At 43.9% G+C, this 24,196-nt stretch overlaps 1 protein-coding gene across 1 annotated transcript in view; it reads right to left on the bottom strand.

The window, feature by feature from the left end:
- LOC142759773 (clavesin-2) overlaps window positions 1–24,196 on the bottom strand; it is a 75,509-nt gene that overhangs the window by 37,275 nt on the left and 14,038 nt on the right. Inside the window, exon 2 of the mRNA XM_075862313.1 lies at window positions 1,098–1,272. Within this exon, the coding sequence (XP_075718428.1) occupies window positions 1,098–1,272 (175 nt within the window). The remainder of the gene's footprint in view (window positions 1–1,097; window positions 1,273–24,196) is intronic.

Below are 24,196 nucleotides of genomic sequence, written 5' to 3'. Positions count from 1 at the left end.
AGTACGTGACACATACTCCCAAAAAAAGGAAGGACCAAAGAATCGGTCTGTAAAAAAAATAACCCCCTTGAATTATAAATCTATAACAATATCTTTTAAATCTGATGCTAATATAAGTTACATATTACTGTGCCTAGCACAAACATCCATCCTAATAGTCATTTATGTAATATTCATGCTTGATATCTGGCATGATCATCTAGGCATCTGACAAGTAATGTTGCGACTGTGCCATGACTAGTTCCATCTATTTGTTTTCTGAACAAGGTACAGTAGGTGTTTTCCCTTTATCTGTAGTTTCACACCTCACTTTCCGTAGGATAGCCTAATCTATGCAGTTTCATCCTGATCTGCCAAACCTATCCCTCCCCCTGAGTCAGTGTCACAAAGACCTAATAACAGAAAATTAAACACACCTAAATTGGTAACATGTCACATACTTAATTACAAAGCATAATTTAAAATCCATAAAAATACCAATAAAAGATAAAGATGGTGACTAAAAAACAAAATGGCAGAAAGAGATAATAAAAGGGTTGTGCACAAGTATCCCATGGTAACAAAAACTCAATTAGTGAATAGACCATGGATATTGAAAATCAGTATATTACAAATGAAACATGAAAACACCAATGTCGGACATCATGAACAAGATTGTAAGTAGCCACCATCAGAGACCTTGACATGTGTTTCGCCACTCTGCTTCATCCAGGGGGTATTGAGGTGGGGGAAAAAATATGCAAATATTGCTCGTAATACAGCATTCTTTGGTGCATACCATAAAAAAATCTGAAGCATACAGAGGAAGAGTTGAAGCCTCCAGAAATCTGTGGGTATCATATTATGGCACTCTACAACTCTGAGGTTGTATCGAGCCGTAATAACTACATGCACTATGTTTTATACTCAAATTGTATTAAAGCAGTCACACCTGATAGATGACATTATTTTTACTGTATTTAATGTGTGTGAGTCTCAATAATATAATCTACACTGAATAGGTATACAATTGATAAATTATTAATAGAAATCTGAATACAGTAAACAGTAGCATTGTGCACAAAGATATAACACAAGTAACTGAACAATTTTCTTACCTGAAGTCCTTCTATTGCTAGTCTCAGCATGCTAGGGGTCAACTTTGAGGCTTGTTTAAAAGTAAAGTTGCTCCAGTCTATAATCAATACAAATCCATTCACTTGGAGTTCTGGATCTTCTATCATAGCTTCCAGAGATAGCAATATGGCACGCAGAATGTCTACAAGTGTGTATCTAGAAGAGAGGATGAATTTTTAAACAACATTTAAAATGACTTTTATCAAATTGTCATTTCCTTGACCATTATGGTACAACATCATTTGATTCTTATAATAGGAGCACTCGGGGCCAAGCAGATACACTGTATTATGCCGAGGGTAGGGCTGAGGGGGCGGTGCATGACACAGATTCTCTCTTTGGTGTTCTTAGAATGCCTGTGTCATACACCACCCACGCAGGCTATGTGCAAAGCACAGCACAGTGTATTAGTTTTTGCCAGACTCTTCCCTTGAGACTACACTGACACTTGTGTTATATATCAACAATATAGTTTTTGATCCGACTCCTAACCCATTCCCGACGTCCGCCATATATATACAGCGGAGATCTAGTGGGGGAGTATGGAGAATGCTCACATGCTGAGCCCGCTCCCTAGAACGAGCGTGTGTCGACTGTATGTTACAGCCGACACTTCAGTATAAAGAGCAGAATCCCACTTGAGCAGGATCCCACTCGTTTAACCCCTTAAATGCTGCAGTGTATAGCGACCGCGGAATCAAAGCCGTTAGAAAGGGGCAGCCCCCTCTGACCGTCCATCACCCCAACCCGCAATGCGATTGAAGTGTGACGATGGTTGTCATGGCAGCCTAGGGGCCTAATGGAGGCCCTCAGGTCTGCCATCTTTGTACTTTTATTAGTGCTCGGTAGCCCTATAGAAATGAATGGAGTAGTTGCCGAACATATGCACTACCGCTCCATTCCTCTAGGGCTCCCAGGAACGGCAAGATAAGCCTGTTCTCGTGATCAGTGGGTGTCCAAGTGGTCGTACGCCTACCGATCAGTTATTTATCACCTCTCCTGTGGATAAGTGATAATTATTAATTATGGGAAATTCCCTTTAAAAGGAGCTTGTCAGAATTACGATATACTGCAATACATTGGTATTGGTTCAAGTCCCCCAGGGGGACTAATTAAAGAAGTTAAACACAGTTAACGAAAGTTTTTTTAATATCTAAAAAAATAAAATATGAAAAAGTTCAAAAAAATTTTTTTTCCACAAAAGCAATGTCTTTTTTTTTTAACATAACTGCTATCGCCGCATCTGTAAAAGTCCGAACTATTACAATATAACATTATTTGACTCGCATAATGAAAGTTGTAAAGAAAAACATCAAAATGACAGAATTGCTGTCACAAAAATACAATTATTTAGAAGTTGTACAGAGGCGGACATACAAAATGTACAACCTGTGCAAATGCACAGGGGACCAGTAAGCAAGGGTCCCCCCTAAAAGCAGCTAGCAACATCCTCCTCACTGTAAGATTACATGTAAGGGACTGAACTAATGCATTTTATAGCTCACAATTACGGGTGGATTGATAGAGAGAAACATAAGAGGGGGGCTCTATGATGAAATATTAGGGGGCCATATACTGTCCTTGCATAGGGGCCGTCTGCTGTATGTGTCCACCCCTGAGGAAGTCACAAGAAAAGGCGCTGCTATCAAATTGCATTCATTTCTTTATAATACTATTAAGAGCAATGTGTCTGGTCATCTAGGAAGCACATGTTAATGTATGCTATTATTTTTAAGAAAAGAATAGGTCTGCGAAAAGAGCAGCATGAGACATGTCAATATTTTAAATATCCATTTGTATGGGTTAGAATGTTCTTTATTTTACAATGTTTTCTTCATGCAAAAGAAAATGCGCTATTTTCAAAATAGATTTCATTGCAATGTAACCTGATATAAATCATATGGTCTTCAATTATAAATTATTAATTATGGGAAATTCCCTTTAAAAAGAGCTTGTCAGAATTACGATATACTGCAATACATTGGTATTGGTTCAAGTCCCCCAGGGGGACTAATAAAAGAAGTTAAACACAGTTAACGAAAGTTTTTTTAATATCTAAAAAAAATAAAATATGAAAAAGTTCAAAAAATGTTTTTTCCACAAAAGCAATGTCTTTTTTTTTTAACATAACTGCTATCGCCGCATCTGTAAAAGTCCGAACTATTACAATATAACATTATTTGACTCGCATAATGAAAGTTGTAAAGAAAAACATCAAAATGACAGAATTGCTGTTTTTTGGTATTCTCATTTTCCACAAAACATGAAATAAAAATATGGAAAAGTCTCAATGATCCCAAAATGGTACCGATAGAAACTACAGTTTGCCTTGCAAAAAGTAAGCCGTCATACCGCTCAAATGACTGAAAAATAAAAAAGTTATGGCTCTCAGAAAACACAAAACAAATTTTATTTTTAACAATTTGTTTTTTTCCTTGTAAAAGTAGTAAAACATAAAAAATAATAATCGTATTAACCAGCAGAACAAAGTACGGCAAACGCCATAAAAACAAAAGCTAAAAAATAATGTAGGAATCACTGTTTTTTTCCATTCCATTCAACTCCACAAATGAATTTTTACCAGTTTCCCAGTAGATTGTATGGTACAACAAATGGTGCTGTGAAATACTACAACTAGTCCCGCAAAAAATAAGCCCTCATATGGCTATATCGATTTAAAAATATAAGAGTTATGGCTTTTGGAATATGGGGAGGAAAAGGCAAAAATAGAAAAAATGGCTGCGGAGGGAAGGAGATAACTATATTTATTGGGGGAGGGGCTATGATTGTAGAATCTTTCTCATTAGGTAAAGAGGAAATACAATTTATTTCTAATGCATTTATTTCTACATCCCCTTATTTAGAAGAAAAAGTGAAAAAGCAAGTAAGGAAAAAAAAACAAACCTGGTGCCCTTTTAAAAAAATTATTTATTGTATTCTAACACTTCATGGATTCTTATAGAATGCACACGAAACTAACAAATGTGTAGAGTATATACAATGATACAGAGAAAAGTCATGTCAAGACCACGTAGGAAAGAAAATATACTATAATGTGAGGCCAAGGGTAAACCAGTATTTTGACAAATAAAAATATTCTTGGACATTGGTTTTAGAGTTTGTCTAAATATGTTTTTACATTTTGTTCCTGACAGAAGTATGAGTCATCCATCTCGATTCACAAGAAATAAATTTGTCTCACAATTATAGAAATAATTTTCATATCAAATCACGATGAAAACAGCCCTTTCATATACATTGAATTCATTAAGATTACAAAAAGTTGTTTGTTTCATCACCTGACATCCTTTATTTATTAACATTGCTCAACATGCCAGTTGGTATTAAAACTACAGTAACTAACCTCAATCTTCTAACATCTAATATTTAGTAAAGTTAAATAAGGTTACTTATGGAACCCAGATAGGCTGGGTTGTCAGTGAATCTGTTCAAGAAATATATAGGGCCTCTCTCTAGTTATTTTGACAGTTGAGCTATTTTGACTTTAATTAAAGGGTAACTAAATGTTCAGAAAACTTCGGACATGTCATAGTCACATATCAGAGGTTTTGATTTGTGGGGGTCTAAACACTGAGACCCTAACCGATAGCTAAAACGAACTGGCAGAAGCGCTCGAGTGAGCGCTGAGCCGCTTGGTTTCGGATCGGCTTTTCTCGGAAAGCCGATGTAACGGTGTGCTGGCTCAATAGAAAGTCTATGAGCACATACACCATTTCATCGGCTTTCCTTAAGTTTTCTGAAAGTTTAGTTACCCTTTAATTTAAATATTGTTTTATTCATATGCTGCCCCAATACATTAAGAAAAAAAAAGAAAAATTATTTCTACATTATATATTTGCTATAGTTTTTTTTTTTGTTCTTTTATTAATGCCACTGGTTCAAAAAATCAATTCCATTTTGAGGATCACTTGGCTTGACCATTTGGATCTGTTGGTTTATTGACCTTAGCTCCTTAACGACAAGGCCTGTTTGGACTTTTTTGACCAAACTATTTTTTAATCCTTACATTCCAAAAGCCATAACTTGGCACGATTTTGAAGTACATCTAATTTATTGATTAGCTTTAATTAATTTATACTTTGGAAGGGAATGCCATAATAACAGTATTTCTGCCATTAACTCCTTAATGACCGAGCCATTTTGTGCGTTAGTGACCAAGGATTATGTTTTGTTTTTTCACTGTTGCATTCTAAGGGTATGTTCACACGGCCTATTTTCAGGCCGTAAACGCCTGAAAAACTGCAGAGAAATCAGAAGCAGAACGCCTCCAAACATCTGCCCATTCATTTCAATTGGAAAAACGGCATTCAGTTCCAACGGGCCGTTTTTTTACGCGGCAGTTTTGAAAAACGGCCACGTAAAAAAACGGCCGCGAAAAAAAAGTGAAGGTCACTTTTTGGGACGTTTTTGGAGCCGTTTTTCTTAGACTCTATAGAAAACAGCTCCAAAAACGGCCGTAAAAACGCTGTGGAAATCGCGAGTGGCTTAAAAAATGTCTGAATATCAGGAGCTGTTTTCCCTTGAAAACCGCTCCGTATTTTCAGACGTTTTCGGTTAAGCGTGTGAACATACCCTCAGAGTCGTAACTTTTTTTTTATTCCGTCGACATAGCCGTATAAGGCTTTATTCAGACGAACGGGAAAAACGTCCGTGCAATGCGCGTGATTTGCACGCGCGTTGTACGGACCTATATTAGTCTATGGGGCCGCGCGGACATGTGCGTGATTTTTACTCAGCGTGAGTCCGCTGAAAAAAAATCACAACATGTCCGTTCTTTCGGCGTTTTTCGCGCATCACGCACCCATTGAAGTCAATGGGTGCGTGAAAACCACGCATGCCGCACGGAAGCACTTCGGAATTCACTGTCGAGGGTGCTGAAAGAGTTACTGCCGATCAGTTAGCTCTTTCAGCACCCTGGACAGTGACTGGCGTCGACTAGCCTCATCTCTATGATGGCGGCTGCGCGAAAATCACGCAGCCGCGCATCATACACTGATGACACACGGAGCTGTCAAGTGGTTTTTGCACGCGTGTGAATCCAGCCTAAGGGCCTGTTTTTTATAAGACGAGTTGTATTTTTCAATTGCATAATTTTTGGGTGCATATAATATATTGATTAACTTTTATTAACTTTATTTTAGGAAAGAATTTAAAGAGGCTCTGTCACCACATTATAAGTACCCTATCTCCTACATAAGGAGATCGGCGCTATAATGTAGGTGACAGCAGTGCTTTTTATTTAAAAAAACGATCTGTTTTCACCACTTTATTAGCGATTTTAGATTTATGCTAATGAGTTGCTTTATGCCCAAGAGGGCGTGTTTTTACTTTAGACCAAGTGGGCGTTGTACAGAGGAGTGTATGACGCTGACCAATCAGCGTCATGCACTCCTCTCCATTCATTTACTCAGTGCATAGGGATCCTGCTAGATCCTTATGTGCGGTCTTAGGCCTCATTTACACGAGCGTGTGCGTTTTGCGCGCGCAAAAAACGCTGCGTTTTGCGCGCGTTTGCATGGCGTATGCACTGCGTATACGCAGCCTTGTTGCGTTTTAAACGCGCAAAAGGCATTTGACAGCTCCGTGTGTCATGATGCGCGGCTGCGTGATTTTCACGCAGCCGCCATCATAGAGATGAGGTAGTCGAGGCCCGTCACTGTCCAAGGTGCTGAAAGAGCTAACTGATCGGCAGTAACTCTTTCAGCACCCTCGACAGTGAATGCCGATCACAATATACACCAACCTGTGAATAAAAAAAGACGTTCAAACTTACCATGAACTGCCTGCTTCCTCCAGTCCGGGCTCCCGGCCGTTGCCTTGGTGACGCGTCCCTCTCTTGCCATCCGGCCCCACCTCCCAGGATGACGCCGCAGTCCATGAGACCGCTGCAGCCTGTGATTGGCTGCAGCCTGTGCTTGGCCTGTGATTGGCTGCAGCCTGTGCTTGGCCTGTGATTGGCTGCAGCTGTCATTTGGACTGAACTGTCATCCCGGGAGGTCGGACCGGAGTTATCGGTAAGTCAGAACGTTTTTTTTTTTTTACAGGTTCATGGATTTTCGGAGCGGAAGTCACTGTCCATGGTGCTGAACCAGTTTAACGCTTTCAGCACCGTGGACAGTGACTGTCTCCTGACGTCGCGTACCCGAACATTTTTTACCGGTTTCGGTCAAAACGAGTTTGGCCGAACCCGGTGAAGTTCGGTGCGCTCATCTCGAATTTGACACTCCGTTTGGATGTTTGTAACCAGAAAAGCACGTGGTGCTTTTCTGTTTACATTCAGGAGTTTGACAGCTCTTGCGTGATTTTCGCGCATGCAACGCAGGACCGTCAGTGTGGCATGCGTTGTTTTCACGCACCCATTGAAGTCAATGGGTGCGTGTTGCGTGAAAAACGCAAGAATATAGAACATGTCGTGAGTTTTACGCAACGCACTCACGCTGCGCAAAATTCACGCATCGTCTAAACAGCCCCATAGACTATTATAGGTGCGTACGACACGCGTGAAAAGCACGCGCGTCGCACGCGCGTATAATACGCTCGTGTAAATGAGGCCTTATACTAGCACATTAACAATACTGAAGTGTTTAGACAGTGAATAGACATTACACGGGATGTCTATTCACAATCTCTGCACTTCGTTACTGTTTCTATGGTAGTTACAGCAGAGGAAGCGTGATCTCGTTGTAACCTGTCATTTACAGCGAGATCTCGCGAGATCACGCTTCCTCCGCTGTAACTACCACAGGCAGGGTAACGAAGTGCAGAGATTGTGAATGGACATCCCGTGGAATGTCTATTCACTGTCTAAACACTTCAGTATTGTTAATGTGTTAGTATAAGACAGCACATAAGGATCTAGCAAGATCCCTATGCGCTGAGTAAATGAATGGAGAGGAGTGCATGAGGCTGATTGGTCAGCGTCATATACTCCCCTGTACAACGCCCACTTGGTCTAAAGTAAAAATACGCCCACTTGGGAATTAAGCAACTCATTAGCATAAATCTAAAATCGCTAATAAAAAAATAAAAATAGATAGTTTTTTTAAAAATAGAAAGCACTGCTGTCACCTACATTATAGCGCCGATCTCCTTATGTAGGAGATAGGGCACTCATAATGTGGTGACAGAGCCTCTTTAAAATAAACGGCTATTCCAGTATTGTTTTTCACGTTATACATTTATGCCGTTAACAATGCGGCATGAATAACATGTTACCTTTATCCTATGGGTCGGCACGATTATGGGGATACCAAACGTGTAAGGCGGGATTCCGCCATTTTTCCCGGCCGGTTTGCATTATTTTTGCATCCGTTCTGGGCCGGGCAGATCTGGACAGTGACATCAGCGGCAACTCCTGAAGGGGAATACCCATGTGTTCGGGGATTCCGCTTCAGGAGTTTCCCCTGATGTCACTGCCCAGATATGGACAGAGACATCAAGCGCTCCAGGAGCAGAATCCCAGAACACACGGGGATTCCGCTCCTTCAGGGAGCTAAAATGGAGCTAACACATAGCAGAGCGGGGAGATACCTCCCTGCTCTGCTATAGTGGGGTCGCTACAGTAGTAGCAGCCGCAGCAGCAGCAGCTGCTAGCGGTGCCATGGAAGGTGTCGCCGGGCCAGGGCGCTTTTAAAACAAGCAGGGGAAGGGAGCCAGCGCAGCACTCCCTTCCACCTGCTGTACACCCCGGCCCTGCCACACAGTGTACAGCCATTCGTCTGAATGGCAGCAACTCCTCCTCCTCACATGCACTCTGCGCTGTGAGGAGGAAGAGATAGAGCGCAAGCCACGGAAAACCCGGCCATCACTCGGGACACATTCCGGTGATGGCCGTGTATTACCCGGCCCCATAGACTTCTATGGGAGCCGGGCGGCCGGGTACCCGGCCTAAAATAGAGCATGCCCTATTTTTTGACGGCCGGTTTTCCCGGCCGTCAAAAAATCGGTCGTGTGAATAGCCCCATTAGGGGTCTATTATTCCTAATGCAGCCGGGTGCCGGCCGATTTATGAACAGCCGGCACCCGGCCGGGAAACCCTGTCGTGTGAATGAGACCTAAAGGTTTTATGTTTTCTTACGTTTGCAAAACAAAACCCCTTTTAAAAAAAATATTTACTTGTTTTTGCATCGCTGCATTCCAAGAGCCGTAATATTTTTTTTCTGTCGATGTAGCCATATGTGGGCTTGTTTTTTGCGGGACAATGTGTAGTTTTCATTGGTAGTGGGGACATGGGACTTATTGATTAACTTTTATTTTATTTTTTATGGTGGGAATGGGAGGAAAAAAGGAATTTTGCCATTGTTTTTTGCTGTTTTTTTGGACGCCGTTCACCCAGCAGTTTAATTAATGCATTAACTTTATTGTTTGAGTCGTTATGATCGTGGTGATACCATATATGTGTATGTTATTTTTTTATACACTTTTACTAAATAAAACTACTTTTTTTTTGGAAAAGAGGGGTTTTATTTTATTTTTACTGTAATCTTTTTTTTTTTCCATAAAATTTATTTAACTGTTTTACTTTCCTTTTTTTTGTCCCAATAGGGGACTTCACCATGCGATCTGCTGATCGCTTATATAATGATTCGGTATACCTAGTATAACAAAGCATTATTGCCTGTGTAAAACTGACAGGTAATCTATTAGGCCATGCCTCTGGCATGGCCTAATAGGCAGATGCTGAAGGCAGACCTGGGGGGCCTTTGTTAGGCCCCTGGCTGTCATGGAAACCTGATGGCGCCCCGTGATTTCTTAGCGGGGGCGTCGATGGAGTGATAGAGGGAGCTCCCTCCCTCTGTCAAACACATTAGATGTCGCTGTCGCTATTGACAGTGGCATCCAATGGGTTAAACTGCCGGAATCGGAGCGCTCTTTGATTCCGGCAGTTGCAGCAGGAGCCTGGCTGTGTATAACAGCCGTGCTCCTGCTGCTGATCGCGTGGGTACACTGGCAGTACCCATCTGATCAGAGCTACGGATATATTCGTCACTATGCGGGAACTAACACCTGCTTGTGACGGATATATCCGTCGCTCATCGTTAAGAGGTTAACAGTGCATTAAAAATAGGATCTTAACTGTGTTCTATTGGTTGGTATTAATGCGGCAGTGACAAATATGTATCGTTTTTCTTACGGTTTAGTACTTTTCCCAAAATAATTTTTTTTACGATTTTTTTTTAAATGGTCATAATTGTGTTTCTGCACTCCGAGAGCCGTAACTTTTTCCATCAATGTAGCCGTATAATGGCTTATTTGATGTGATTTTTTAGTAACCTTCATTTCTTAGGCTTTCCTTATCATGAGCACATGGGGAAAATGAAAAAAGAGAAGGATCCTATAGGGCGCTGCTGCGTGGCTGGAGTAAATAATCAATAGTGGTAGGAAATATTTAAACAGATATTTATTGAACACATGAAGGGCTACGCGTTTCAACACTGAACCAGTGTCTTCCTCACTGGTTCAGTGTTGAAACGCGTAGCCCTTCATGTGTTCAATAAATATCTGTTTATATATTTCCTACCACTATTGATTATTTACTCCAGCCACGCAGCAGCGCCCTATAGGATCCTTCTCTTTTTTTCATTTTCCCCATGTGTTCTAATTAGCGATGACCGGTTGTTTCACCGGCTCGGATCCTGGCAGCAGCACTAGTGGATTTACCTATTGCCTTTACCAACCTCCACGTGGTGAGCATATTAACTACGTTCTCTACTCTTTTTTAGTCCTACTGACCTGGACTATGTGGCGCCGTGCTTTTTGCTTCTTTATTTACTTATCATGAGCAACATCCTATTCCCCATTAAAATTCTAAGAGCCAGCTTGAGCACATGTTTTTGGTCACAGAGAGGAGTTTCTGTGTAGTATGACTTCATTATCAGCTAACTCAAGATAAACAAATCTCTTAAAATTCTCTTCTCAATTTATTCTTGAGCAACTGAATTGGCCTAATTATCTGCAAATCTCACAACTGGCGAATCAATTTTACAATCTTCAATAGAAGAACAAATATTTAAAATTGATTGATGGGAGCGTTAAAAAAAACAACTATTTATCTTTGGGATGCCGTGCAAAACTGTAATACATGCGGGTATTTATACATGTATTTACTCACTTTTTCACTGCTTCAGAAACTATTCAGTTGAAGCCGAAACATTACTTTTGGTGTCCGGCCCATTGAAAAATTTATATGGATGGCATCTCTACCTTCAATTGTTTTACTGTCTATAATGAGCCCTTATCTGAGTTAAACAACTTTTCTAGAATGTAAAAAACAAACCACAGCAAACTAGAGATAATAAACTCAAAATAGTTGTACAGAGGCGGACATACAAAATGTACAACCTGTGCAGATGCACAGGGGACCAGTAAGTAAGGGGCACCCTAAAAGCAGCTAGCAACATCCTCCTGACTATTAGATTACATGTAAGGGACGGAGCTAATGAATTTTATAGCTCACAATTACTGGTGGATTGATAGAGAGAGACATAAGAGGGGGGCTCTATGATGAAATATTAGGGGGCCATATACTGTTCTTGCATACGGGCCCTCTGCTGTCTGTGTCCACCCCTGAGGAAGACACAAGAAAAGGCGCTGCTATCAAATTGCATTCAATTCTTTATAATACTATTAAGAGCAATGTGTCTGGTCATCTAGGAAGCACATGTTAATGTATGCTATTATTTTTAAGAAAAGGATAGGACTGCGAAAAGAGCAGCATGAGACATGTTGACATTTTAAATATCCATTTGTATGGGTTAGAATTCTTTATTTTACAATGTTTTCTTCATGCAAAAGAAAATGCGCTATTTTCAGAATAGATTTCATTGCAATCTAACCTGATATAAATCATATGGTCTTCAATTATAAATTATGGCAGAATCATTGCAGGCTTTTCTGTCTTGTGGTAATCTCATTGGTCTGAATTATTTGTATAAATCTGCTATGACTGACGCTTGACAGCTCAAGTCTGCTTCAATGATTATTCTTAACATGCAATTCTACTTTTAACCCCTTCCTGACTACCCACTGTAAATACACAATGGCAGGGGCAGGACCTTATCCGATGCCAATGTATACTTTCCTTAGCAGAATAATAGCGTGACTTTTTTTATTTCTTAAAAGTGATCTACAGTATGTAATGCCAAATATTTTTAGACATTGGCGGTACAAGGATATTGGGGCAGATTTACTATTAAAAATGTGCCAGAATTTGGTCTAAAATTGATCCAGAATTCTAGCGTACATGCTGTGCGCCACATTTATTAACTGTTTTAGATACATTTTTTGACACTCAACAAGAAGGTTGTGGCTTAATGGAAAAGAGGGCACATGGATTAAATGCGACACTGTGCTCCAAAAATAGGACCATATTTTGCCGCAAAAAATGGCATAAACAAAGCCAACTAATAAGTGGTATAATGAACAGAAAAAGTCTATAGCATGACTAGCAAGATGTGCCAAATTTCAATGGCGGATCATTATTAGTGCGTTTTGGGCGGCCGCCTGAGGCTCCCGGGGGGCCCACGGCCACCCAAACAAAGTACAATGCAGTTTTGTCAGGTTTTTGCCGCAAATCGCAGCAAAAACCGTGACTAAATTGCATTGTGTATGCCCTGCAAAAGGACCTGCAAAAGGACCTGCAGACATAAGGTCACATGTCTGCAGTTCTTTTTACTGTTTAGAGACCTGCTGGTCACATGACCACAGGTCCTAGAATAGCAGCAAGACTCCATAGAGAAGACTGTGAGGTGAGCTGCTATGTAAGTATAAGGGGATGGCTTTGTTTAAGGGGTCTGCGGTCTGTATTTAGGGGGTCTGGTGTGGGGTCTGTATTAGCTAAAGGGCTCTGAATTTAGGGGGTCTGATCTGGGGTCTGTATATTTAGCGGGTCTGATTGGGGTCTTTATTAGTTTAAGGGGTTTGTATTTAGGGGTCAGTATTAATTTAAAGGGGTCTTGGGTCTGTATTTAGGGGGTCTGGTGTCTGTATTAGTTTAAGAGGTCTGTATTTTAGGGAGTCTGGTCTGGGGGACTGTATTAGTTTAAGGTGTCTGTACTTAGGGGGTCTGCTCTGCCATCTGTATTTAGGGGGTCTGTTCTGGGGTCTGTATTTAGGGGTCTGGTCTTAGTTTAAGGGGTCTGTATTAGTTTAAGGGGTCTGGGGGTCTGTATTTAGGGGATCAGGTCTGGGGTCTGTATTAGTTTAAGGGGCCTGGGGTCTGTACTTAGGAGGTCTGCTCTGCCATCTGTGTTTAGGGGGTCGGTATTTAGGGGTCTGTATTAGTTTAAGGGGTCTGGGGGTCTGTATTTAGAGGGTCAGGTCTGGGGTCCGTATTAGTTTAAGGGGTCTGTATTTAGGGGGTCTGGTCTGCCATCTGTATTTAGGGGGTCTGGTCTGCCGTCTGTATTTAGGGGGTCTGGTCTGCCGTCTGTATTAGTGTAAGGGGTCTGTATTTAGGAGTTCTGGTCTGGGGTCTGTATTTAGGGCGTCTGGTCTGAAGTCTGTATTAGTTTAAGAGTTCTGGGGTCTGTATTTAGGGGGTCTCATCTGGGGTCTGTATATTTAGGTGGTCCGTGTTAGTTTAAGGGGTCTGGGGTCTGTATTAGTTTATGGGGTCTGTATTTAGGGGGTCTGGTCTGGGGTCTGTATTAGTTTAAGGGGTCTGGGGGTCTGTATTTAGGAGGTCTGGTCTTGGGTCTGTATTAGTTTAGGGGTCTTTATTTATGGGGTCTGTATTAGTTTAAGGGGTCTGTATTTAATGGGCCTGGTCTGTGGTCTGTATTAGTTTAGGGGTCTTTATTTATGGGGTCTGTATTAGTTTAGGGAGTCAGGTCTAGGGTCATTAATAGTTTAGGGGGTCAGGTCTGGTCCGAGGTCTGTATTTAGGGTGCTTGTTCTGGGGTCTGTATTTATTTAGGGTGTTTGTTTTGGGGTCTGTTTGTTTAGGGAGGGCTGGTCTGGGGACTGCAATAGTTTAGAAGGTCTGCTGTCTCTATGTATTCTAGGATCTGGTCTGGGGTCCAAATTTATTAGTCTGAGTAAAAGGGGTTGCCCAGGCACATCGATAGCTCATCAGCATGAAAAACCGGTCCGTGCCTGGACAGCCTCTTTAATGTATGGGCCTGGGCCTTGGTGTTTGAATTTTTGTGTTTCTATAGAGACTGGAAATGGCTGCGAGTCACTGGATCTATAGAGGATCTGTTCACTTTCCTGACATGTCTGTTGTAGGAAATCCTTGTATTCCACATAAAGTCTTTTTGTACCCAGATCTAATAGACAAATGCATGTTACCATTCCCATTGTCAAGAGGATGTGTCCCTACACAGTGTGATACTGTCAGCGATAGTTGGAGACTGTCAGTATGTAGGGTCACATCTTTTTTACAAGGGGAATTGTAACACCCTTTTGTCAATGCTCGCACAGAAAGGTAATGTTCACTATAGACACGGCAGAGCGGCCGTGGGGAAGGGGGGCCCAAGTTTGTGGAACAGCCCAGGGCCTATAGTCTACTTCATCCGCCACTGTAATTTTGCACACATTCTGACTGCCTTGTCTAAGTTTAAACTGTCTGAAACTTAGACAGTATGAGAAAATCTACACCCACAATGAGTCTGCAGAAAAAGTAATAATCTTATTTTCTCTTTTCACACATACCTATTGCTTGGGGTTTCCTTCTAAGGTCCTCTAAACAATTTTGGCTGCTCTTGCTTTGGTTTAGTTTAGGCTGAGTTTATATTCGTTCTTGCATGGATTTAAAGATACATGAATCTTAATGCATACCTCCTAACCGTCCCGGATCCGGCGGGACAGTCCCGGTTTCTCACTGATGTCCCGCCGTCCCGGGCTTCAAAATGTCCCGCTGGGCGCTGCAGCTGTATCAAAACAGCTGATCGCTGCTAACAGGCGCCCTGCATGCCAGACGTCTGCAGCAGCGATCAGAAGAAGGCAGGAGTCTTGCGGCGGTGTTCTGACTGGGATCGATGCCTGCCGGGGAGTGGACCAGTCCAGTCACCTGACCTGTCATCTGACCTCACCGGCTGTGTGTGGCGCTATCTACAGGGGGGCTGTGTGTGGCGCTATCTACAGGGGGGGCTGTGTGTGGCGCTATCTACAGCGGGGGCTGTGTGGCGCTACCTACAGCGGGGGCTGTGTGTGGTGCTATACACAGGGGGGCTGTGTGTGGCACTATCTACAAGGGGGGCTGTGTGTGGCGCTATTTACAGGGGGGCTGTGTGTGGCGCTATCTACAGGGGGCTGTGTGTGGAGCTATCTACAGGTGGACTGTGTGTGGATCTATCTACAGGTGGCTGCGTGTGTCGCTATCTACAGGGGGGCTGCGTGTGTCGCTATCTACAGGGGGGCTGCGTGTGTCGCTATCTACAGGGGGGCTGCGTGTGTCGCTATCTACAGGGGGCTGCTTGTGTCGCTATCTACAGGGGGCTGTGTGTGGAACTATCTACAGGGGGGCTGTGTGTGGTGCTATCTACAGGGGGGCTGTGTGTGGAGCTATCTACAGGGGGGCTGTGTGTGGAGCTATCTATAGGGGGCTGTGTGTGGAGCTATCTACAGGGGGGCTATGTGTGGAGCTATCTACAGGGGGCTGTGTGTGGAGCTATCTACAGGGGGGCTGTGTGTGGAGCTATCTACAGGGGGGCTGTGTGTGGAGCGATCTACAAGGGGGGCTGTATGTGCCACTATCTACAGGGGGGCTGTGTGTGGAGCAATCTACAGGGGGCTGTGTGGAGCTATCTACAGGGGGACTGTGAGTGGTGCTATCTACAGGGGGGCTGTGTGTGGAGCTATCTACAGGGGGACTGTGAGTGGTGCTATCTACAGGGGGGCTGTGTGTGGAACTATCTACAGGGGGGCTGTGTGTGGAGCTATCTACAAGGGGGGCTGTATGTGCCACTATCTACAGGGGGGCTGTGTGGAGCTATCTACAGGGGGACTGTGAGTGGTGCTATCTACAGGGGGGCTGTGTGTGGAGCTATCTACAGGGGGGCTGTGTGTGGAGCTATCTACAAGGGGGGCTGTATGTGCCACTATCTACAGGGGGGCTGTGTGTGGAGCAATCTACAGGGGGCTGTGTGGAGCTATCTACAGGGGGACTGTGAGTGGTGCTATCTACAGGGGGGCTGTGTGTGGAACTATCTACAGGGGGGCTGTGTGGAGCTATCTACAGGGGGACTGTGAGTGGTGCTATCTACAGGGGGGCTGTGTGTGGAACTATCTACAGGGGGGCTGTGTGTGGAGCTATCTACAGTGGGGCTGTGTGTGGAGCTATCTACAGGGGGGCTGTGTGTGGAGCTATCTACAGGGGGGCTGTGTGTGGAGCTATCTACAGGGGGGCTGTGTGTGGAGCTATCTACAGGGGGGCTGTGTGTGGAGCTATCTACAGGGGGGCTGTGTGTGGAGCTATCTACAGGGGGGCTGTGTGTGGAGCTATCTACAGGGGGGCTGTGTGTGGAGCTATCTACAGGGGGACTGTGAGTGGTGCTATCTACAGGGGGGCTGTGTGTGGAACTATCTACAGGGGGGCTGTGTGTGGAGCTATCTACAGTGGGGCTGTGTGTGGAGCTATCTACAGGGGGGCTGTGTGTGGAGCTATCTACAGGGGGGCTGTGTGTGGAGCTATCTACAGGGGGGCTGTGTGTGGAGCTATCTACAGGGGGGCTGTGTGTGGAGCTATCTACAGGGGGGCTGTGTGTGGAGCTATCTACAGGGGGGCTGTGTGTGGAGCTATCTACAGGGGGGCTGTGTGTGGAGCTATCTACAGGGGGGCTGTGTGTGGAGCTATCTACAGGGGGGCTGTGTGTGGAGCTATCTACAGGGGGGCTATGTGTGGAGCTATCTACAGGGGGCTGTGTGTGGAGCTATCTACAGGGGGCTGTGTGTGGAGCTATCTACAGGGGGGCTGTGTGTGGAGCGATCTACAAGGGGGGCTGTGTGTGCCACTATCTACAGGAGGGCTGTGTGTGGAGCAATCTACAGGGGGCTGTGTGGAGCTATCTACAGGGGGACTGTGAGTGGTGCTATCTACAGGGGGCTGTGTGTGGAGCGATCTACAAGGGGGGCTGCGTGTGGTGCTATCTACAGGGGGGCTGGGTTTGGAGCGATCTACAGGTGGGCTGTGTGTGGAGCGATCTATAAGGGAGCTCATGTGGATGATTTTTCTATCTACACGAGGGCTGTGTGTGGAGCAATCTACAGGGGGCTGTGTGGAGCTATCTACAGGGGGACTGTGAGTGGAGCTATCTACAGGGGGGCTGTGTGTGGAGCTATCTACAGGGGGGCTGTGTGTGGAGCTATCTACAGGGGGGCTGTGTGTGGAGCTATCTACAGGGGGGCTGTGTGTGGAGCTATCTACAGGGGGGCTGTGTGTGGAGCTATCTACAGGGGGGCTGTGTGTGGAGCTATCTACAGGGGGGCTGTGTGTGGAGCTATCTACAGGGGGGCTGTGTGTGGAGCTATCTACAGGGGGGCTATGTGTGGAGCTATCTACAGGGGGGCTGTGTGTGGAGCTATCTACAGGGGGCTGTGTGTGGAGCTATCTACAGGGGGGCTGTGTGTGGAGCGATCTACAAGGGGGGCTGTGTGTGCCACTATCTACAGGAGGGCTGTGTGTGGAGCAATCTACAGGGGGCTGTGTGGAGCTATCTACAGGGGGACTGTGAGTGGTGCTATCTACAGGGGGCTGTGTGTGGAGCGATCTACAAGGGGGGCTGCGTGTGGTGCTATCTACAGGGGGGCTGGGTTTGGAGCGATCTACAGGTGGGCTTTGTGTGGAGCGATCTATAAGGGAGCTCATGTGGATGATTTTTCCATTCACCGGTAGCAGAGTTACACAACTGGAAAAAATCCCCATCATGTAACTCTGCTACCTGTCAATTGAAAAGTCATCCACCACAGGGTCTCCCATTGTTCTCAGCCTTTTGGTTTGTCCTGCAGCTGCCGTGATGAACAAATGTTATACCCAAGATAGGAAAAGTAACACAAAGACGATATAACCTGAAATATAATATCTGTGATATCCAGACAGTCTAGAGATCCGCAGTGAGGATGTGCGCTTGTTATTTGCAGAAGGATCTGGCCGTGATTTGATGTGTTTATGCGGGATATTGGGCGTAGTTAGGGGGCGTGGCTTAGAATGTCTCTCTTTTCCGAATTCAAAAGTTGGGAGGTATGCTTAATGCACTGCAAAACCAGCTCTAAGGACTACTGACATAAAGTCCTGCCGAAATAGTATATGTATTTAGAATGGTCTTAAATTACTCAACTTTCTCCAAAGGCCTGGACATAGGGTACCATTGTAATCATAATGTGCAGGTAGCCCCTCTATGATCCTGATCTATAAGAGCATCTCCTACTCCAGGCACAGTGTGAGTTACAGGAAAGCAGTCAGTGCTTCTCTGTTGTGGAAAGGAAATGATGTTTGGTAGAGCAGATTGTTAGTTATTCACCTGCTGCATTATGCAAGCTGCAAAATGGAAGTACTGATTTCTGCATCACTGCGCAGGCAGAGACACAGATAACAGTCCTAGACCGTACAGAAAAGCAATCATGCTACAACGTTAGAGGAGCCTAGTTGAGATCAGAGGACAGACACTGGTCAGGTCAGGGAATATATTGCAAGAGAGGACTGACACTGGTTGGAGAGTAGATGAACTGAATAAGGCAGAATTTGAAATATACTATATAAGTGCACTGGGTAGAAAGAATAAACAGTATGGGATTTCTGAAACTAGGGAGGATAAATATACTGTATAAGTTACTGAAACTATGCAAGGCTACTGTGTAACGTATGGGGGATAAATTCCCAAGTTAAAGGGAAAATGTTTTTCTTTACATGCTTATTGTATTTTGGGCCCTCTGTGGCCTTTTACATACGTGACAGTAATATGTGCATTGTACCTTTAAAAAGTGTTGCTTTTTACTATTTTTTGCTATTTGTTTTCCCCTCTAGGTTGTGAACCAAAAGTGGTCAGCTACTGTGATGACAGCATTGGAGGAGGGGCTGTTAAGCTCAGTGAACTGCTTTGCATACATATTGCATATATTTTGCGTTATTTACTTTGTTTATTTGCAGGATATGTGGGGCAGAGGTCCTGAAGAGCGAGTGGTGGGTGAGCGCAGGAGTCCACCATTGTCTGGTGTCCATGCATGTTAGAAGTGGTGGGTGTGCAGGTGTCGGACGGCCCACAGAACAGCACTGTAGTGAGCAGTCATTTTGTGGCCTTCTAGGCCTGAACAACCAGGAAGTAGCAGAAAGCCATTTTGCAACCTACATACCTTTATTGCTGAACCAACCCCTGAATCAGGGAGGGGTGCCTTTGACAAAATGTCTGTGACAAATTCAAAAGCACACCAGCCATCTTAGCCTGCGTAATGTCTAACTACTGTGCCTTCCACATTGTGAAGAACTGAGTTTACTTGTGACTGTGTGCACTATTGGCACCGGCCTATGAATAAAAAGTTTTCAAGTTCTCTACTACTACCTTTCGTGCTGTCATTCCTGCAAGAGGCCAAATACCACCTAGGCCGCACCTTACCACTGCATTAGGTTACGATGAATGAGTGGTAGAAATATACTGTATAAATAGACACCACTGATGTGGACTGAGGCCCCATGCACACGACCGTATTTTCTCCCTCCTGTAAATACGGGTCCTTTGTCACCCGTATTTAACCTGTATTTACGGACCCGTGCCCGTATTTACGGACCCGTTTTCTCTGCTTCTCTTTACAAGTAGAGAGAGATATTGCACTAATCGGCAGCCCCTTCTCTCTATCCAGCACTGATCACCAGCCTCTTCTCTCTATCCAGCTCTGATCAACAGCCTCTTCTCTCTATCAGTGCTGGATAGAGAGAAGGGGCAGCCCTTTCAGGCAGAGTTTCCGCAGTGGAACGCAGCGATAGAAAGAAAAAGAAGTTCATACGTACCCTGGCCGTTGTCTTGGTGACACGTCCCTCTTTTGATATCCAGTCCGACCTCCCTGGACGACGCGGCAGTCAATGTGACCGCTGCAACCTGTTATTGGCTGCAGTGGTCACATGGGATAAAACGTTATCCCAGGAGGCCGGACTGGAGGAAGAAGCAGGGAGTTCTGGGTAAGTATGAACTTTTTTTTGTTGCGGGTTTTTGAAGGAAACATTAGAAATCTATATTGTGAGCGCCGCGCATGGTACTCACTGTCCAGTGGCAGTCACTGTCCAGGGTGCTGAAAGAGTTACTGCCGATCAGTGCAGCCCTTTCTCTCTATCCAGCACTGATTGTTTAACTCTGTCGGCACCCTGAACAGTGACTACCGCTGGACAGTGAATACCATGCGTAGCAACGCTCCCGTAATTACGGGTGCACACACGTAGCCACCTGTAATTAGACTTCTATGAGCCTGCCCGTACCATAATTACGGCTTGAAATAGAACATGTTCTATATTTTTCAATGGCCCTGGCACCTTCCCGTAAGCAAATGGGAAGGTACCCGTGGCCAATAGAAGTCTATGGGCCCGTAGTTACGGGCATTTTTATGGTCGCGTGCATGGGGCCTGATTATCTGGTAGGATAGGTAGTATCAGCTGTATGGGTGGTCTGCCACTGGTTGGGACGAATATACTACAATGGGCTGGCCCCTGCAGCATTACCTATGAATGTACTGGTTACAATACAGATTAATTATAAGTCTATGCTTCCGAAATTCTGCAGTGTTGCTTCTACTGTTTTCAAACAGATTTCTAATGGATGGCCTTTACTTTGCCTCCTGATATCAAAAACCACAATTCTTTACATACTGAGCTCCTACCTCACGGTTCACAGCTAAAAAATTCCACATGCAGATTACTAAACTCAGATTTTCTCTCTCTGCGGTAAACCATGGTAGATGTGCAATATATGCAATTTGCTAAATTATTTACCCCCTTTGATGTTTTTCCTGTTTTGTTAGAAGGAAAATGGAGTTTAAATTTGACTTTATGTAATTGACCTGACAAAATAGTCCAAATTGTTAGGGTATGTGCACACACACTAATTACGTCCGTAATTGACGGACGTATTTCGGCCGCAAGTCCCGGACCGAACACAGTGCAGGGAGCCGGGCTCCTAGCATCATACTTATGTACGATGCTAGGAGTCCCTGCCTCGCTGCAAGACAACTGTCCTGTACTGAAAACATGATTACAGTACGGGACAGTTGTCCTGCAGCGAGGCAGGGACTCCTAGCATCGTACATAAGTATGATGCTAGGAGCCCGGCTCCCTGCACTGTGTTCAGTCCGGGACTTGCGGCCGAAATACGTCCGTCAATTACGGACGTAATTAGTGTGTGTGCACATACCCTTACAGTGAATTTAAAAAAAAATAGTTTAACAAAAAAAACAAAACCTAAAAACTGAAAGTTCTAAGGTCTGGCCAAACCAATTAACTTCCAAAGTCAAATAATTAGTTAAATAAGGTCCACCTTTGTGCAATCAAAATGTCACATGATCTGTCACATGATGTCAGTGATAATACAGCTGTTCTAAATGCCACCGAGTCTGCAACACCACTTAGGCTGGGTTCACACGACCTATTTTCAGACGTAAACGAGGCGTATTATGCCTCGTTTTACGTCTGAAAATAGGGCTACAATACGTCGGCAAACATCTGCCCATTCATTTGAATGGGTTTGCCGACGTACTGTGCAGACGACCTGTTATTTACGCGTCGTCGGTTGACAGCTGTCAAACGACGACGCGTAAAAATACAGCCTCGTCAAAAGAAGTGCAGGACACTTCTTTGGACGTTTTTGGAGCTGTTTTCTCATAGACTCCAATGAAAACAGCTCCAAAAACGGACGTAAAAAACGCAGCGAAAAACGCTGCGAAAAATGCGAGTTGGTCAAAAAACGTCTGAAAAGCAGGGTCTGTTTTCCCTTGAAAACAGCTCTGGATTTTCAGAAGTTTTTGGTCACTACGTGTGCACATACCCTAAGCAAGTAACATGAAGACCAAGGAGTTCTACAAACAGGTCAGAGACAAAGTTGTGGAGAACTAAAGATCAAAGTTGGGTTATAAAAAAAAATTCCCAAACTTTGAACATTCCACGGAGCATGATACAATTCCTTATAATAGAATAGAAAAAATATGGCAGAACTACAAACCTGACAAGAGAAGGCTGCCCACCAAAATTCCCAGACTGGGCAAGAAGGGTATTAATTAGGGATTAAAGAAAGACACCAACAATAACACTAAAGAAGCTTCAGAGATCCACAACGGAGATGGAATTATCTGTCCATAGAGTGGGGCTTTATGGAACAATGAAAACCTATAATGGACCATAACGAATATCAGGAATTGAAGAAATATTTTAAAAAAATTATATCCAAAATGATTAGCAAAAGTCAAGAAAACAATAAATGACAATAATAGTCAGTTAAAATAGTGGAAGAAAGGAGGGCATAAGCTGATAAGCCCCAAATGCAAAGAATGCACCTCCTAGCAAAAAACACACACAAACTCTGGCTCAAACAGGGTATAGTATACAATATAATAATAACAACCATATGGTGCATCACAAGGAATAACAAAGTAAATACCAATGTGGCATATAGGAGAGCCTAAGGTATGTCCTTGGTGTAAGAGCATAGGATGTTAGCAAATGGTTATGGCTGAAAACCACATAAGGTATAACCATACTAAAGAGAGGACAAAATATGTCTCTTTAAGAAAAATACCCAGTCTAATGTATGCTGCCAACCCATAAAAATGGCCTATGCAATTAACAAACCAAATAAGACAGACCAGGGTCGACACCTCTCATTAGTACATTTATGCCTTATATGGTTTTCACCCATAACCATTTAGTAACGTCCTATAGTCTTAGGCCTCATGCACACGAACATATTTTTTTCCTTCCGTAAATACTGGCGTAAATACGGGTCCTTGGTCACACATATTCGACCCGTATTGCACCAGTATTTACGCACCCGTGCCCGTAAATACGGGTCCGGTGTCACCAGTATTCCAACCGTATTTATGGGCACGTTTTCGCTGCAAAATTGAACTGCACTAATCGGCAGCCCCTTCTCTCTGTCAGTGCAGGATAGAGAGAAGGGACAGTCCTTTCCGTAGTAAAAGTAAAAGAAATTCATACTTACCCGGCCGTTGTCTTGGTGACGCGTCCCTCTCTTGACATCCAGCCCGACCTTCCTGGATGACGCGGCAGTCCATGTGACCGCTGCAGCCTGTGACTGGCTGCAGCGGTCACATGGGCTGTAATGTCATCCCAGGAGGCCAGACTGGAGGAAGAAGCAGGGAGTTCTGGGTAAGTATGGGTAAGTTTTTTTTTTACAGGTTGATCTATATTGTGATCAGAAGCCACTGTCCAGGGTGCTGAAAGAATTACTGCCGATTGTTTAACTCTTTCAGCACCATGGACAGTGACTATCCACTGACGTCGCCTAGCAACGCTCCCGTAACTACGGGTGCACAAACGTAGTCACCTGTAATTACAGGAGCCCCATAGACTCCTATGGGCCTGCCCGTGCCGTAATTATGGCCTAAAATAGGACATGTTCTATATTTTTCAACGGCCCAGGCACCTTCTAGTAAGCATACGGGGAGGTACCCGTGGCCAATAGAAGTCTATGGGCTCGTAATTACGGGCCGTAATTACGGCCCGTGATTACGGGTGCTTTTACATTCGTCTGCATGGGGCCTCACACAAAGGACATCCTTTTGCGTTTCCTATTTGCCATATTGGTATTTACTTTGTTACTCGTTAACTGACTGTATTATTGTCATTTATTGTTCTCTTGACTTTTGCTAATAAATTTGAATATAATATTTTTTCACATATTTCCTCGGGCATTTGTATTCCTTATGGTCTACTGTAGGTTTTCAGAATATGAAGGGGAGCCCCCTTATCCTCTTGTTGGAGTTATCGTTATAGGTTATACACTTTATGGAACAGTGGCCAGAAAAAAAAAGTAATTGCTTAAAAAACCCCATAAGAAAAACACATTTTGAGTTTGCCAAACACCATGTGGAAGACTCCACAAAAACGAGGAAGAGGGTTCTCTGGTCA

This window comes from Rhinoderma darwinii, chromosome 4 (genome assembly GCF_050947455.1).
Source record: "Rhinoderma darwinii isolate aRhiDar2 chromosome 4, aRhiDar2.hap1, whole genome shotgun sequence".
In the NCBI taxonomy this organism is placed as follows: Eukaryota; Metazoa; Chordata; class Amphibia; order Anura; family Rhinodermatidae; genus Rhinoderma; species Rhinoderma darwinii.
This window is presented reverse-complemented; position numbering and strand designations above follow the sequence as displayed.